The following is a 17,589-nucleotide window of genomic DNA, read 5'->3' as shown; positions in this document are numbered from 1 at the left end:
TTCTTAACCTCAGTAATATTATCACATTTACCCTCTCACAGCCACGTATCACCCTCTCACAGCCACGTAGCTAATTTCAGTCCACCCTGTCAGCTGCTCCGTTAAAAACTCAACGCCGTTTCCAAAAAGGATTTGATTGCACACTTTTTACAAAAGTTGGGACCACATTGAACTTCTAAAAAAAGATAGGACCGATTTGAACATTGGCCCCCTTTCGAGGGACCAAAAGAGGTATTAAACCTATATTTTAATAAGTTTACTAATATAATGTCAAATTATTATTATTATTATTATTAAATATTTACAAAAGTCCACAGCATAATGCAAAGATCATAATAAACATAAAACCCTTTGCAACGAATCATGAGATTATGTCTTTGGTTGTCTTCAAAGTTAATCAAAATTTAATGAAAGACCCAATATTAAGTATCTTCCACTCTGCAACGATAATCAAGGAAAATTCTTTTGAAAGCAATCGAGAATGAATTAACAAAGCGTGAGTGTGTAAACAAAAAAATGCACCCAGACTACCGTTTTGGTTGTTCTAGAATACTTTCAGATTGAACATACAAGACAAAAAAGAATACTTTTAGTTTCATCTAGATTGACATTTTGAGATATTCAGAATATATAATTTATTCCCTATTTAATATTCTCATTTAATTTAAAATCATTTCAACCACCGATAGGATACCGGTCCCTTTCCTTATTTCATAAAACTTTATTCCAAATAAGTACAACTGCCTAACTTTTATTCTAATAGATAGGGATATTACACTACAGTCAATTATTTTGTTTTCAATACCTTATCAACAAATAAGACAAGCCAAATGTAATGCCTACTTAAACCGTCCATAAAAAATGTGAGCAAATTATACGTAGTTCATTTTTATTTTACAAAAAAATTATATTTTTCAAGAGATAACAAATAAATATAAAAAGCATTCAATTAGAATAATCTTTTTGGGGTGAAAAGAGTGAGAAAAGGGAAAAGAAGGGAGAGTTGAATTTAAAAATAGTAAAGCAGTAAAATGAATACTGATAACATGGGAGGAAATGTGGATATGTACAGATGAGGCTAGTGCTAAAGGAACAATGAACCCAATTTGTTCTGTCTCCTACCTAAACTTGTGCCTCTGCCACCAGGAATCTAATTCTATATTCTTTCTCACATTAACAACCTTCCCAACCGAGCTGAACACCTTTCCGCATTAACCAAAATATATTGTAATTAAAAGGAGCATTTAAAACGGTGGGCACCCCATCCACCACAGCTGTACATTTAACTATCCGTTTCCACCTACCAAACCCAACCCAACCAACTAAAACAACCGCCATCACCAAATTCTACCTTCCAACTTTTCTGCACACAACCCATATCTGAAGCAAAGAATAATATGCTACAAAAAGATTGCATAGAAAACCTCACCCCTAAATTCCTCTGTTTTAATAGCCTGGCTCAGGAACAGGATTTGATTAATCCCAAACTAAACAGATTTCTTTTCACCAGACTCCCTATGGAAAACAACACTGCCCCACCAATTCCAACCGCTTGATCCTCTCTCTGTATCTCCTGATGATTTACCAACGGCAATTCCTTCACTTCTAAATAGCTTAACCCAATTTTCTGCCTAACACATTCAATACTTTTTGTCTCAGCTGGATTTCCAATGGCGTCCGTTACATAGAATACATTTGTAGCCATATTCCCTACAGTGGATATCTCAGCCCTGGTCACATTGAGCCCATTCTCGCGGAAAGTTCTCATTACTTCTGCCAGAAGCCCCTGCCTGTCTTCTTTACATAACTCTAGCCGAACACCCTACAATCAAATAATTAAAAATTAAAAATCTTCACTTTATATCAGAAGGTAAAGTAATAACAAAACAATCGCCAGAGGAAGGAGGCCTGTACCTCAGATGCCCTTCTCTCTACAGCAGCTTTTAGGCATTGAATTACACGTTGTCTCTCTGGTTCTGAGCTAATTGGAGTGCCATCCTTGTGTCTTATATAAAACTCCTACAGTGAAGATCAGAACAAACTTAAGTAACACAAATTAAGAAAGGGGAATAAACTAGTTTTTGAGGAAAGGAAATAGAATAATCACCAAGTATGCTCTGTCATCATTTGTGTTAATAGTTGCATGAAAAACATCGTATTCCATGTCTGTCAAATTGCATACAACATCGAATAAAAGCTTGGTTCGATCTTTGCACTGAACATTCACGACTGAATAGCCTCTTCCTGCCCAATTCTGAACCGTCACTACTGGGTTATCAGAAGTAACCTCAAGAATGGGAGTCCTCTCATAATCACGGTCGGTAAACATCATTTGGTGTAGCCTTCTTTCAGTGTGCATCGCAGCCATAGAAACAGAAATTTTTGCACTTCTAATGTCATTGTCTCCCTTCAAAACATTTCTTAAGCGCAATTCAATCTTCTTAATTTTCTGAGAGTCCTCAATAGTAGACCCAGAACTAGAATCTTTTACATAGATTAAGGAAGCAATACGGCCATTGTGAGTCCAAACCTTTGCCTCAACCACATCACATTGAAGATCAGCCAGTACGGCAAACACCTCCGATAAAAGACCAACTCGGTCAGTTCCTGTCAATTCCAGCGCAGTGAGACCATTGGAACTGTCGGTTCTTCCATACTGAATGCTCCCAAGTGACTGTAGTGAGAAAAATCAGATTAGATACACAATAAGCACAATTTAAAAACATATCTGGTAACATTTAAATTGTAATTCATTTAAAACTTGTAAAGACCATTAATACCTGCTCAATATATTTTAAAACCTTATCGTCCGTTATCTTGTGTCCATATTGATCAGTGACATGAAAAACTGTCAATTGAACAGGCAAAAAAAATATAAGTGCACAGGGCATTTACCCATTTCAGGAGAAGAATCCCCAACCAAAATAATTATGAAAAAAATGAAATAACAATTAGCTTACCATCCATACACCATTTGCCATCAGCAGAAATATAGGCTTTCTTTATAGAAAGGTCCAGGTCGATGAGCACTTGTACAGCATCCAATAAAATACCATGCCTTCTAGCACTGTCAACCTGTGAAATTCATTGAAAAAAAAGACTACTGTTAATTAATTATTCTTTCTTTCCATGAAATCCAAATATTTTTAGAACAACTTGTTTTCATTGGACAAGAGTTTCGTAGGGAGGTTACCTTGACAAGAGTAGCTGAAGAGAACACGGAATTGTCAATAACAACCCTGTTTCAAATAAAAGAAAAATTCAGAATTAGCAAAATTGATCTGTCCGTGATTTTTCTTCCAAACATTAAGATACAAAGAATGCACTAAAGGGAACAGTGACGTTTCACAAGAGCAGGAGGCCATACGCAATTAGAAAAGTCAAAAACCTGTTAAATAGTAGCAGCAGACAAATCAAATTCAAAAGTCGGTGTGACTTTTTTTTTTTAAAAAAATATACATCTTTTGAAATATTGGAAGCAAGAAGGAACAAATGCAAAGAGCATAGACACCAAAAATTCTTGTCTGCCAAAAAGGGATTTGGCTGGAAAACAAACTAACACAAGAAAAAATAGCACCTGCTTTGGAATTATCAGTAAGGGGGTTCCGACCAGTGGGAGTAAGAAAAAAAAAACATAGTTTAATGATAATTTTTTGCAGAAAATCATATAGCGTGCCCATAAATCAACACAAAACCAGAGTCAACAGACTGATGGCTTAAGATTACACAAAATCAGCTTCAAAACTTACAGATCCATTCAAAACATGGAGAATTACAAACTGTAGTCTCAACTAAAAGAAACAAAGAGGCAACAAATGGTATAATGATTTGCAAACCTGGGAGTGCTCATTCGTATCACAAGCTTTTCGTATTCATCCGTGCACGCCGGCCATTCCATTTTCCTTTTGCGGTTCTTCAAAAGAGAGGAGGAAGATTCCTGTATCTGTATGAGAACAAAACAGAACCAGAATGAAAATTTACCAGTCTTTCTTTTTTTCTTCTCCTTCCCTTAACCCAGTGTGCAACAAACAGTGACTCTGTTTCTCTCTCTATTTGCCTCCGTGTTTACAAAGAAACACCCTTATATATATCTGGCACCAATATTTAAAGATATTTTTTTATTGATATAATTTAATATATTTAGTATAGGGTATCCCTAGCATCTCTAAACACAGGAAAGAAAACACACACAGTGCTGTCACATGGCGTGACTAGCGCCTGCCGCTGACCCAACTTTCTAATTTAGTTGTTCTGTTTGAAGTCACACCCATAATTTTGTTAAATCGTTTAATTAGCGGTTTAATCTTTGATTAAACAAGAATAACTCGTGTCCTTTAAAACCAATTAGCGTGACTAGCAATCCAGCATGGACAACACGTGGGACCTGTGCATGTCGCATTGCTTTCTCTCTACTCAACAGGTAAGAACATATTAAGAGAGGTAGAGCCACGTGGCGGGATTGAGTTACGAGTAAACTTGGTAATTAAGGTGAGATTTTGCCACCTCAATGATGACGTCCGCACGTGATAACACCGCTTGGATTGACTTTTCTTTTAGCATTTCATTCTTCTTAGTTGCTTTTCCTCATTCTTTGATATTCTCTTTTGGTTATTATACTAATTTTTTTATTGTATTATTTTTATCTTGGTATTTATCTTTGCTTATTTTCATTTTAATTTTAATCAATTAATTACTAACCATTGATCAACACATATAGAACAATTTTTTTTGATAAATTATAAAATTTTAATCAGTTTTTTATTTAAATATATATAATATTTAAGAAATATATGGTAGAAATTTGTCCCCGGTTTCATATTTACATAATAAATTTTACTTTTGTCTCCATAAAATCTTACTGTACTGCTATTAGTTTTATTTTTTTTTTATAAAATTAACAATAAAAAAGTATATTATATTTTTAAAATATAAAAATGCCAAATAACAATTACAATTTACAGGATGTAGGTATTTTAGTAATTTTATCCTAATTATTATTTTTTTCTGTAAAAAATCATTACAACTTTTTATCGTCCAATTAAAATATCTTGAATTGTTTAAAATTATTGATAATGAAGTGATTTTAACAGTAATTGTGTTTGAATGTTAATAATATTTCTATTTATTAATAAAATAAGTTTTGCTTTGAAAGAAGAGGAAAACTCACTCAAAATATTCATATGTATTTAAATTTATGAGTACAGGATAATATTTCTTGTATAAATATAATTAACTAGCTTAAATGCAATCAGTTATTGTTTTGGGAGTTTTAGTGTGGATTTAATATGTATCTCTCCAAATTATTTAACATATTTTCAAATTGATATCAATTTAGTTATCATATCTCTAATGTACTTTTCAATTATATATACATGAATATTACACTTTTAAGAATAATATTCAATAATTATCACTTAATGTATCATTAAAACATAAGATGATGGAACCTTATATATTTAAGAAATATATCGAAATTTTTAACTACATATTCCCTCAGTTGTTGTCTTTTTCAAACTAATTACATTACAAATTATTTCCAAATTTTATGTAATTTTAAATTGATTATTATTATCACTGGTGTTGTTATTATTATTGTTATTATTATTATTATTATTATTATATTTATTATATTGTTTGATTTTATTGTAGCATGAGTGTTTATTAATTTTAGTTTTCTAATTCTTTTAGCCTTTATCATCAACTAACACTAAAAAAGTGAAATATTAAATAATATAATCAAAATAATAAAAAGTGCTTTGAATTAAGATATTATTCTTATTTGTAGTACACAACAGACATAACCAGTATGTATGTATTATTTAATATAAGTACAACCTTTTATATATATTATTTTCACTTTTTATTTAATTATTTACTTTTAACATTATATGTTTATAGATTAACTAAAATTTATTTGTAATATATGATTTATTTTTTATGTATTGAGTTTAATCTTATAATATTTAATGATTATAGATAATTTATATTACATTATTAACGTTTAATTTTATCTCAAAAGATATAACAAAATATATTAATATATCGTGAACAGAATTATTTTTATATTAATTATATATTGTTTAAAGATAAAAATTAAATAGTGATATTTAATTTAAATATTATATGTAATTTAATATATTTTATTTGTAATTTTAAAAATATAAATATATTATATATTTTTTGTCTTTATTTTGGCAATGCATACTTTAAATTAATTCAACGCAATATACAAAATAAATACCTAACAAATGTGATGTGTACTTGGGATATTAAGTAGATATTATTTATCCCATTCGAAAAAAAAAACTCAATTTAAAAAAAAATATTAGGTATGGAGATAAACTTGTAAGATTCGATAATAAAATAAACCTTACAGTCATAATAAGTTGAGAAATTATTAACGATAATTAAATATATTTTTTCAAATAGTCTAAAAAAATACCAATTAGTTAATGATGTTTTGTGTGAGTATTAATTAATAACTTTGAGCCATAATCTAACTTGTACAAATTGTCAAATATTTAAATAGACAAATATATAAGAATAAACGAAAGTTTTTACATCAACTTAAAAATACAAGTCATTATTATACTTGACAAAATGTGTACGAAAGTATCGAAATATTTATTCACAATAAATTATTAAATAAGATCTATATTAAAATAGATATATAATTACACAAATTGTATGCAGTAATCTACTAATCATATTTAATGTTAGTTCTTTACAAATAGTATTATGCATTCTTTTACAATGTGATCAATATTTTAGGTAATATTCGTGGTTAATTGTATGATTTAATCTTACTTATATTATGAGATTTTGAAGGAATAGTTAGTCCGATACCATATTTAAGAAATACCATTCTCTTACAATGTATTTAAAAAGTTATGAACAATATTCTTATTTGTAAGAAATATAAAACTGGAAAGGAGAAAGTGGGGTTGGGAGCCATGAAAACACGTTCCAGGGTTTACTAATACGAATACAGCATATATTCGTATTATGTGCAGAAGATACATACATACAAAATATTTGAAATATGGAATTCCATGAAAAAAGGAAAAGAAAGATAGACAAAATGCTGAACGCCTGCAAGAAACAATAAAGAATTGTAAGACAGGTTGGTTGAGGGGAATAGAAAAAGATGGTTGAAAGTGTAGGGAGAAGAGACGTGGTTTATGCCAAACATACACAGATCCGTCCTAAAAAGGCGTGTGGGGGCACACACAACGCACACACTGTAATTGGTTTGTCAGCGTGTCTCTTTACACAAACCAAGGGACACTGTACGAGGACCAACAAGGATTTTTGGTACCATGCACTTCTTACTTCGATTTAGGGTTTTAGGGTTTTCAGATTAACTGTTAAGAGGAGAATGAGGAGGCGGAGTGGGAGACCTTTAATACAACGGCGCCGCATGTCTTTCCGTGGGACACTCACCGCATGTTTTGCTCCAACCTAAATCTTCTGTCTGTCTTGCTCCAACGTGCATCAACATGTTTCAATCAATAATCACTATTATTACCCTAATGCACCCAAATCAGAATGCCTGATACTCTTCATTAATAAAACAAGTTAAATAGAATGTGTGACACTCCACTCCGCAACTACTACCCTCCTGCTAATTATACGGACACCATGTTTTAATCTGTAACAGAATGAGATTCGATAAACAATGCTTCTATTTTATTTCATATAAAAAAGGTGGCTTTCAAGTAAAAAAAAAAAAACTGGCTTAAACGCTACTAAACTGGATAAACCTGCATTTAAATAGGTTAAGTATGATTAAATTTTAATTTGCAAAAATATGAGGTTAAAGAAGTCAACCATAAATGAAAGGCCGTATATTGAAGTGTGCAAGTGGGTTTTGAACAGTGACAACAAATATATAGAATAAGAAATGGATCAAACCATTTAAGTAGTTTATGGAAGCAGCCACGAAGGTGGCAACGGCAAGAAGAGATTGTACCAAAAAGCAAATAAAAATAAAATAGGAAGCCACGTAACATTGGTGTTATTGCAAGTACAACCTCAGTCATCAGCTTCTTCGTTCACGCCCTTAAAACCTTCCTAATAATTTGGAAGCATTGTTTCCTCGATTTCTTCTTGTATATTTACTTTCTTGGCAAATTATTATCAAGTGTAATTTGTGAAACCTAAAATCATTTGAGATAAGTCAATAACCATATTAATAATAAATATTTTCTATACTACAACTTTTATCAGGATATTGTTTTTAATAATTAAAAGAGAAAAAAAAATAGATTAACAAATCCATTCAACTTATGCTAAACAATTTATATTGAAATTCGATACAATTCTTAATTACTTGGCCATTCATATTATAACATTATAAAATGAATATTATGAAAAGTATTTCTCTCTTCATATTTTACACGGGATCATTGCAAATGTGTATTTTTCATATTATAATTATTTTATTGAAATAGAATACACATGTGTTTGCAAACGATCGTTTTTTAATAGGGGCGTATTATTAATATTTCATAACAGTCATTTTTAATTTTTTTTATACTTTGAAATGATTCCTTCGAAATAATTGTTTTGAAATGTATTATTTATATTCTAGAATAATTATTTTGAAATTGAGTATATATTATCTATGTTTTTATACGCATTTTGATTTGTGTAAATATAATAGAGATATTTTGGAAAATGAAAAATATATAGAAAAGACTTTAGAAATGTAAAGAAGTAAATTTATAAGATGAGATGAATGCAAAACTAATTTTGGATTAGGCTTTATTCAACCAATACATAACAAATAATTAAATTTAAAGAGAATAAATAAATAAACTCTAAACCATAACAAATAAGTAAAACCTAAACTCTAATCAATAACACACAAAATAAATAAATTTTTAAAAAATAACAAAAACCATAAACTATTAAAGTAAATTATTATTTTTTAAAATATATTAAAATAAAAATTAAAAGTAATTAGTATATATATATATATATATATATATATATATATATATTTAAACCTTAAACTCTAAGTTCTAAATTTTAAACAAAAATACAAACAATAAATAAAATTTATAGAAAATAAATTAAAACACACACAGACACAAACACAGACATAGACACACAAACACACACAGACACGGACGCATACACACTCTCTCTCACACACACACAGAGAGACACAAACGCACACATATAGACATACACACAGACACACACTGACATAGACACACACATCTTATCTGGTATAATATTTTACTGAATTTTCAAAATCTAATTTAATGGTGGTTAAATTTGATCAAAGAGTGTAACTGGATATCTATTATTTCTTTAATTAAATTTTGAAATATTATACCCTCCTAAATCATTTTTTAAAATCTGATATTAAATCCTAAATTCTTAATTCATTTCTTATAATTACATATTTCAACTAAACATTTATAAATTTAAAAATGTAATAAAAATGTGTATTTTGTTCAATTTTCGTGACATATTTGGCTTGAAGGTGTGTTCTGGAGTGAGTGGGTGAGTGCATGCTAGGTGTAGGTGTATGGGTGAGAGAGAAGAAAATGACTTTTTGGTTGTGTGATGCAACGTTATAGAGTTAAGAAAAAGTCTCAGTGAGTAGAAATGGGATAAATAAAATGAGAGAATGTTTTTTACTCTAGTCATAAAATCAATTTAAGAATTTATAAAAGTTTGGAGGTGTAGGAAGAAAAGTTGAAGGTGCAGAAAGAAAGATCAATTTTGGGTTCACCTTTTTAAAAATGTTCGGCCCAAGAAGAGTGTCTTAGAGGCCCTAAACCCAACTGATGGTTTGCATGCGACCCAAAGTATAATGTCAACATACACGGCGTATGTTTCTTATGCTTAAAATAGCTTTATCCAGTCCCAAGCTGTGGCATTAATTTGTCGTCAAATGGCTTGTGCACACTTCTACCATTGCGCGGCGAGTCTGATATTCCGGTCCGATACTGGAGCTCGTTTGGGCCAGATTTTGACGCTAGAGAGTCCTCAAAGTTCGTTGCTTGGAACTGAGCTTAGGGTCTCATCATGCAGTCTCAATCTCAGAAATCACGTGCCTGTTTCACGGCGCCGGCCCCTAGCCGTCACTGTCTCCGTTAGCCTTCCCACGGCGTAAGTCTTTTTTTTTTTCAGTTCCCAATTCGGAATTGATTTGCCTCCTTTTGGGTTTTAAGTTTGAATTTTGTTTTTCTGATAACAGAAAACCAGAGCGTGCTTCTCCTGGCCAAAAATTTCCCAAGTGAGTAGTATCGCCCAAATTTTATTTTCACTCTACTTCATTTTCCCGTTTGGTTGTCATTATTTCATTGCTGATTTTCTTTGATGAAAGCAAGATGGTCTTCCAAGGCTATAAAATCGTTTGCAATGTCTGAATTGGAGGCTAGGAAACTCAAGTATCCTACTACCGGAACTGAAGCCCTTCTCATGGGGGTTCTCATCGAGGGTAACTATCTAATTTTATACATTGCAAATTTTCTATATCTGTGTTAGTTTTTTTTCAATTTTGTGGAATTGATTTTAGAAGGATTTATTTTGGAAGAATTGAGATTAGGAAAATTTGTTTGTGTTTTGGGAAGTGATATTTTAACTTAACACACTTTTTATGGAGCTTACTCTCAAAAATGCGGATTCGGGATATCCTTGATATAATAGATATTGGTTTCCTGTTAAGTTTTTATGCAAAACACTGAACACAAAGGTAAGGTTTTTTCTCTGTTTTGTGTAATCTCGTGGTGTTATTGAATTCAAATGCAGACGTTTGGCCTTATAGCCATAAAACTAAAAACGAAAAAACAGACTCAGCACCCACTAACTCTATGCATAAAGTCGTGGGTGGTTTCCTAAAATCACGGGCTAAATTTTAGCACCATATTCCTACATAATAGGTCACAGCTGACCACATTATTGAAACAGAAAAATCCATTTAATAAAAAAAAAAAGAGAAACATAACATCTAATTGCTAACAAACACTATGGTTCCATGGGACATCTGTTGTCTCGAAGAGAGGAAAATTGAAGTTTTGAAAGAGCCCTCGTTTGGACGTCTGTTTTCTGGTCTTGAGTTGACTCACATTCCACTGAATGTGAGTAAAAGAGAGACACGTTGAAAGGTTTTTTTATGTACAACGATGTCTAATAGGGTACGATTTATGTGAGATTGAAGAACATGATTATGTATGAGGGGTTGAGGGCTTTGTGCTTTGGCTGTCATCATAAATTATTGGAGTGGATACTGCAACTTGGAGTTCTCTTTGTAAAGACTTGAACCCATATAATATATGCAGTCTCCATGGCTAAACTTTTGTATTCTGTTTCTGCCTTTGAAAAGGCTACCAAGCTTTGCTTCTTGGACCACTGAGAGATGAGAGCAAGAAAGACATAACCCTTGAAGTAATATCAGATGCCTAATTAGCATCATTGTATGCAAGATGTAATCGAGTGCAAGTTGGTTGCATAAAAAAATCCATGATGGATAGTGCCGTTTAAGTCCAAAAAATTTTGTTTGAGTGCCTTCCAATGTTCAGCCAAGGGTTGAGTCATAGACTAGTACTGCTTGTTGATGTTAGAATAACTGGTTCTAGAAGGGGGTTGAATAGAGCGTTAGACTTCTTCTCTTGCACAGTAGTAGACTAGACTGTCTATTTACCAAAAATAGAAACCTACAGCTTGTTCTCCCTTAAGCACACAACTGAAGAGGTTCTATTATTAATCAACAAAAATGATTACAATGAGTATACCAACATCTCCATGTTACAACCAGTGTACAAACTTCTCCAAGTTACTCCTTCTTAATCTCCCACCGAGATTCAGAACTCTCAATCTTAAGACTAGAAAGAAAAGCACTTTCACAGGGAGCACAATTTAAGCTTAATTGAGAAGGTTTCACATTAAGAAGAATTACAAATTACAAAGTTTTCTCTCAACCCAACAAAGAACACAATGTATACAAATAAGATGAATCGTTGATCTGTGTTCGTCAAACTTTAACTTGATCTCTTTATATAGCATCTAAAAACTTGACCGTTGCTTCTACATAAGGTAGGCTTGGATCTTGCAATGTCTTTGTGTAGAGATCTAAGTTGTATGTTTGATCTTTATGGTAGACAATGCTTTGGAAATATCTGATTTAATCTTATCAACATTCATATTTAAATTTGCTAAAGGAAACAATTCAAATAGAATATGCATATATAATTATTAAGTGTAATCAAACATGGATAATCAGCAGCACATAAGTTTATTTGTTTCCTAAAGAGTTGTTTATAAAGATGTTGATTTCAGTAAAACCAATTTAATCAAGGATAAAATAACCATTTGAACATAATTTAACTTTGACTGTAGAACATTTATCATTACGGCTTGATTGATTTTATTCTAATATGATTTGATGTATTAGATGTTGTCTGATAGTGTCGGATGAGATCCTATAGGTTGTCTAATCTGAGAGAAAAACAAACTTATCTTGAGGTCCTTCAACTATATGAACACACATGTATGAAATATTTTATGTAATATTAATTCACTTAACTTGGTGTGTTTGTTATTAGGTGATCTTACATGAATTAGACCGTCTGGTGGGTGTATTAGATTGTCTGATCTTAGCAGTTGATCCTATAGCTTAATTCAGGTTTGGTGGAGGTGATGTGTTGCAGTACACCTACAGTTGAACGATAAATGGCTGGATCTTCCATATAGTCAGCATTTGATGCCTCCTAGCTGAGGAGTAAAGATGTTGGAATCTTACATTATTTCTTTGTGCAGTAAGTCCCTAATATAGTTTCCCTGAGAAAGTAGAAGAGAGCCATTGTGTAAGCGCTTGACCTCAGCACCAAGGAAATGATCTAAGTCACCTAATTGGTTAGGGACACAGTTGGAGTTAAGCCTGGTAATCAGAGGTTTCTGTAGAGTGTTAGATGTCCTAGTAAGGTTCACCTCTACATAGATTAAAATATAAACCATGCTGTTGTAGATTTAAGTATCTTAAGAGAAGGATCAGGCTTGCTAGATACCTACATTAAATGCATGGATGTGATTATGGTATTGGATACATGTACAAGTATTGTTTTAAGACTCATTTGATTGTTTTGTCTGACATATTTAATTGGAAACCGAACTTATAATCACTTTAATCATTTAATTAAATCCAAAAAAAGTTCAGTTGAAGTAGTTAAAGCTACAAAAGTCAGTTCTAAACCAGTCGCAACTGTCTAACTCCATTGCCTAGTTTATCTGATTTCCAAGTATGATTACTTTGTGACTCTAGACCTATGACTGCCTCCCCCATCACATTTTGCAGCACACTGCAATCTGTGGAGTACTTGCAGCACTCACCAGCTTCACTTTTTGAGGCACATTGTCCAACCTCATACACTCACATGCACATGAATTTTAAACTTGTGAACAATGAAAAAATTTAAGTGTTCAAATTGCCTAGCATCACTCACGATCACATGCATGGTAATTGAATCAAATTGGAAAATAACTGATTGAAATTAGGATTGGCCTTGGTGGGTATGGAACCAAAGACATGAAAAGGATGTACAAATTGCTTTACCACTAAACTAATGTTAATTAATTAAGAGTTGTATGATAAAAATTATATATACCATTTTTAATATAAACATTTAGAAATTGATAGTCATTCAGTTCATGTAGTTTTGCTATGGGTTTAGGGTACATGATGTTTCAAAAGTCCAGGGTACATGTACTTTGAGGTGAATTTTAATGTACAAAAATTATAATTGTATATAAACTTGACTAAATTGTTTGACTGATAAAAAAACACGAATAAGCATAAATTTTACCATAAAAGGAGATTAAATTATTTAAAATGATAAAAAGATTGTAATAAAAATAAAATCTATAGTTGTAAAATGTTCACCAATCAATTATAACACATTAGTATTGTTGTGATATAATGTCCTTGTCCATAGTAAGTGAAAACCCTATGTGGTTTTCAGATATTTACCATTTCTGAATGTAATCACAACCCAAAAGTGACTTGGGTGCTGTCATTTTTCTGAGTGTACAGTGAAAAGGGGCATCCAAGTTCACTTTCTTACCGGTGCTGAACTCAAGTTTATTTGAGTTCAGGCGAATTTACTCCCAATTTTTCTGAGTTCTCTGGAAAATGACCTTGCTTGTGAGTCAACTAAACACACAGTTGTGGAAATGGAAATTCATGCATCAGGAGTTTGAAAACTATTATGAGAAGAATGACTTCTAAATTTAGTTAATCAAGAAGTAACTTCAACTAATTCAGTCTCTTAACATTAAATTCATCTTCAAATACTTCACGACTGATCATGAATGATTTGTACTCAGTACTCAGTCTGACTGATTTGTAACTCAGTTATTGCTTCCACTCTTGAACCAACTGCTTTTTATACCACCTCTAGTAGTGTTTGAAGCCTTATTTTGGTCAGCAATTTGAGAACAACAGAGAACAATCCAAGCACAGCATGCAGACAACCACCCAAAAACATTCCCAACATGCACCAATACCCAAGCACCCTGCCGGACAAGAATCCAGCACACACCCACAGTCAAAGAACAACATCCATATAGCTCCCAACCAAACAAGAAATGATAAACTAAGAACCGAGGTCACTCAGGTAAGGGAGAAATGTCATACAACAAAACGGAGAGTGTAGAGTAAAATACAACACTGGTGTGGTGGTGATGATGATTAGACTAAGAGGATGTGTTTCCAATTGCTCGTTGTCTCAAAATGGGGATTATCGAGTCTGGTTCCCACACAGTTTGGGATTTAGTGTTTCCAAAACTGAGTCAGTGAAAACTTGACTTTGAAAGGCCAAAACGACTTTGTTTTGCCGCTATTAGAACTAGGTCAGCATAAGAAAAGATGCAAGACTTGTAAAATATTGGCAATTGGGGCAGTTCAAGAGGGAAATAGCAATATACTTCCTTTACGATCTCAGGTCCAAGTTTGCTTATTGACCTACGCAAAACTTTTAGGATCATGAGTTGCCTGGTAAAATGTGATTTTTGGAACATCGATATCAACTAAAGAACATTTTTTTTTTCAAAATCTTCGTTGTGATGATGTGCAACATATGCATATATGTTATATTCCAAGATTAGTGAAATATTGTGTGAAGGGCCCAAACTCACCTCACATCTAGTTTAAAGGGCTTTGATTTTTATAAGTAGTGCCTTAAATTATTTGAAGATGAATAATGATTCGGATTATTTTTGATAAAATATATCCATGGATATTTGTTATATACATCTAGGGAAGAAATGTAATTAGAGTATCCTGAAGAGCAGTTTATTGGCACTCCTTTGACAACTACAACTTACTGGGACCATCAAACTGTCAACCCACTATGTTTGTTTGACTAGAACTCGCGTACAGAGATGATTACATCTTGTTACAAATAATTCAAGACAAGAAAAGATTTGTTATTCCATTGGGACAAATGGACATTTTTTGCGCAACATAACTTGTACATTTTTGAGTTGTTTCAAGGTGAAGATTGTTAAGTTTTCTACATTTTATTAAGAACGATTGAGCCTCTTAAATCTGGCATATTACAAACTTGGAAAACTCCTAATAGATAGGACCAATATCTCAAACCCATGATAGTAACAGACTACTGAATCTGTTGTGACTAAAACAGAAAAGTAATAGATAGAATCAGCATAAACGACCTGTATTGCATCAAATACTAAGAACTCCAGGCCACTAACAGATGATTCCATTTTTTGAGTTGTTTTTAACGAAAGTCTGTGCCTTTATTATATTTAGGTTGCTTTTAATAGATTATTTGATTGTGTTCCGTGTGTTGTTATTACATTTCTTCAAGATCTCAACATAGAAGGTTAAGCATTATTCCTAACCTATCTGTGGGCTTTAGGTACTAATCTAGCTGCCAAGTTTTTGCGAGCCAATGGAATTTCACTTCTCAAGGTTCAAGATGAAACAGTGAAGTTACTTGGAAAAGGTGATTTGTTTTTCTTCAGCCCGGAGCATCCTCCGCTGACCGATGAGGCTCAGAGAGCTCTTGATTGGGCTGCTGATCGAAAAATAAAATCTGGTTGGTTATTTTCATTTTTCTTATTTACTATTGTTTATCACCAATTGCAGAGGAGTGCCGTTTCAATGCTTATAGTACTTTGTGCGTTAATGCTTTTGCTAGTGGTTTAAATTCTACCTGATTATTTTTTTTTACTCTTCTCTCCCTCTAAATTAACTTTAAATAACACGAAAACACAAAGTATGACATAAATTTTTTATAGAATGATGTCATTTGGGGTTCGTCTTCTACTAAGCACTGGGCCAATTTAGTTACTAAACATGGAGTGATGGAACACAGTTTGTATTTTGTATTTGAGCTTGACAAAAATATATCATTTTGTAATGAATTCTAATAAAAAATTTCTAAACAAATATGTATGGAGTTTACACATTTATCTGTAGTCCTGCCAAATTAAATAAATGTGGTTGAAGTTGAGGATGGCAGGTATTATTTTCTCTAAAACCCTGGTTCTTATTCGCATGCCTATACTTAATTATTTTCTGGTTGCTTAACATTTTTACAAGAACTTGTGTTATTTGGGTGTGCTAATCACTTCTTGTTAGATCCTGAAGCTTTTCTTCTAGCAAAAATAATTGTCAAACCTACATTCTGGTTGGTGATGGTTAGTTAGTTAATGCCATTCGTTCATATTTTAACAATTAAAAAGACTAAATTCTGATTTTGGAAATTATATTGATATAGAATAAAATATTAAACTAGAAGTCCAAGATAAAGAACCTGAGGCAATTAGGAAATGTATTGTAAATATAGAGTTGTCTGATGGAGTTTGAAACATTTATTTAAGAGTTTGATGACATGTTGCTTCTATAGCAAAACAGAAGAGCCATTTGTCATTTCCGAAGACATTTCTTTGTCAGTATATTTCCTGCTACTCAAAAGATGATCTTTGTTTATGAGAATGTTTTAGTAATGACCCTTTGTGATATTCCCCTGTTTAATTATTATTTGATAAAGATTTATTGGTAGCAACGTCGCAAATGGTTTTGTTTCGTGGGACAAACTTGTTCTCAATATTTAGCCACTTTCAAATTATACATTTATTGGTAGCAACGTCGCAAATGGTTTTGTTTCATTCACTTTGTGCATCATCACACATTATGTTTTTCAAAAGGTGATCGATTCCAATCAAATGTTCTACGATCTAGGCAAAAAAATTAATCCTTTTACGTGACTTGCAGGTGATGACGGGGAAATGACCACGGCGCACATACTTCTTGGTATCTGGTCCGAAGCTGGCTCTCCTGGTCACAAGATTCTGTCCACCCTTGGCTTTAATGATGAAAAAGCTGGAGAGCTTGAGTCCTTAATTTCTAAACCTGGATGTACGGATGATTGATGAATGTCTACGTGCAAGAGTTTTAGCTTTAATTTTATATTTATTATTGATGCCATTGTTTGTACAATCGATATATGAATAGGCTGTTCGGTTGTGCCTACTGATTTGGAATGCATAAAACTTACTATTTTCGAATGTGAAGTGTCCTTCTTTCTTCCTCTCAAAAACACAAAA

The 17,589-nt window shown here is 32.3% G+C and overlaps 2 protein-coding genes across 2 annotated transcripts; one reads left to right on the top strand and one right to left on the bottom strand.

The window, feature by feature from the left end:
• Positions 1-1,003: 1,003 nt before the first annotated feature.
• Positions 1,004-4,066, bottom strand: ACR7 (ACT domain repeat 7). The gene is made up of 7 exons (XM_047312245.2): positions 3,837-4,066; positions 3,194-3,239; positions 2,961-3,075; positions 2,781-2,848; positions 2,108-2,674; positions 1,915-2,019; positions 1,004-1,822 (listed from the first exon to the last, which is right to left on the bottom strand). Exons 1-7 carry the CDS (start codon positions 3,896-3,898, stop codon positions 1,460-1,462), a joined length of 1,326 nt encoding a protein of 441 aa, XP_047168201.1. The 5' UTR covers positions 3,899-4,066; the 3' UTR covers positions 1,004-1,459.
• Positions 4,067-9,875: 5,809 nt separating this feature from the next.
• On the top strand, positions 9,876-17,550 carry LOC124836967 (Double Clp-N motif protein). The gene is made up of 5 exons (XM_047312238.2): positions 9,876-10,128; positions 10,217-10,255; positions 10,350-10,459; positions 15,897-16,076; positions 17,258-17,550. The coding sequence occupies exons 1-5, from the start codon at positions 9,911-9,913 to the stop codon at positions 17,413-17,415; spliced, it is 705 nt and encodes a 234-aa protein (XP_047168194.1). The 5' UTR covers positions 9,876-9,910; the 3' UTR covers positions 17,416-17,550.
• The last annotated feature ends 39 nt before the right edge of the window (positions 17,551-17,589 follow it).

This window comes from Vigna umbellata, chromosome 10, assembly GCF_029865625.1.
Source record: "Vigna umbellata cultivar VRB3 chromosome 10, Vumbellata_1.0, whole genome shotgun sequence".
NCBI classification, from domain to species: Eukaryota; Viridiplantae; Streptophyta; class Magnoliopsida; order Fabales; family Fabaceae; genus Vigna; species Vigna umbellata.
The sequence above is the reverse complement of the archived record's forward strand: the minus strand, read 5'-3'. Positions and strand labels throughout refer to the sequence as shown.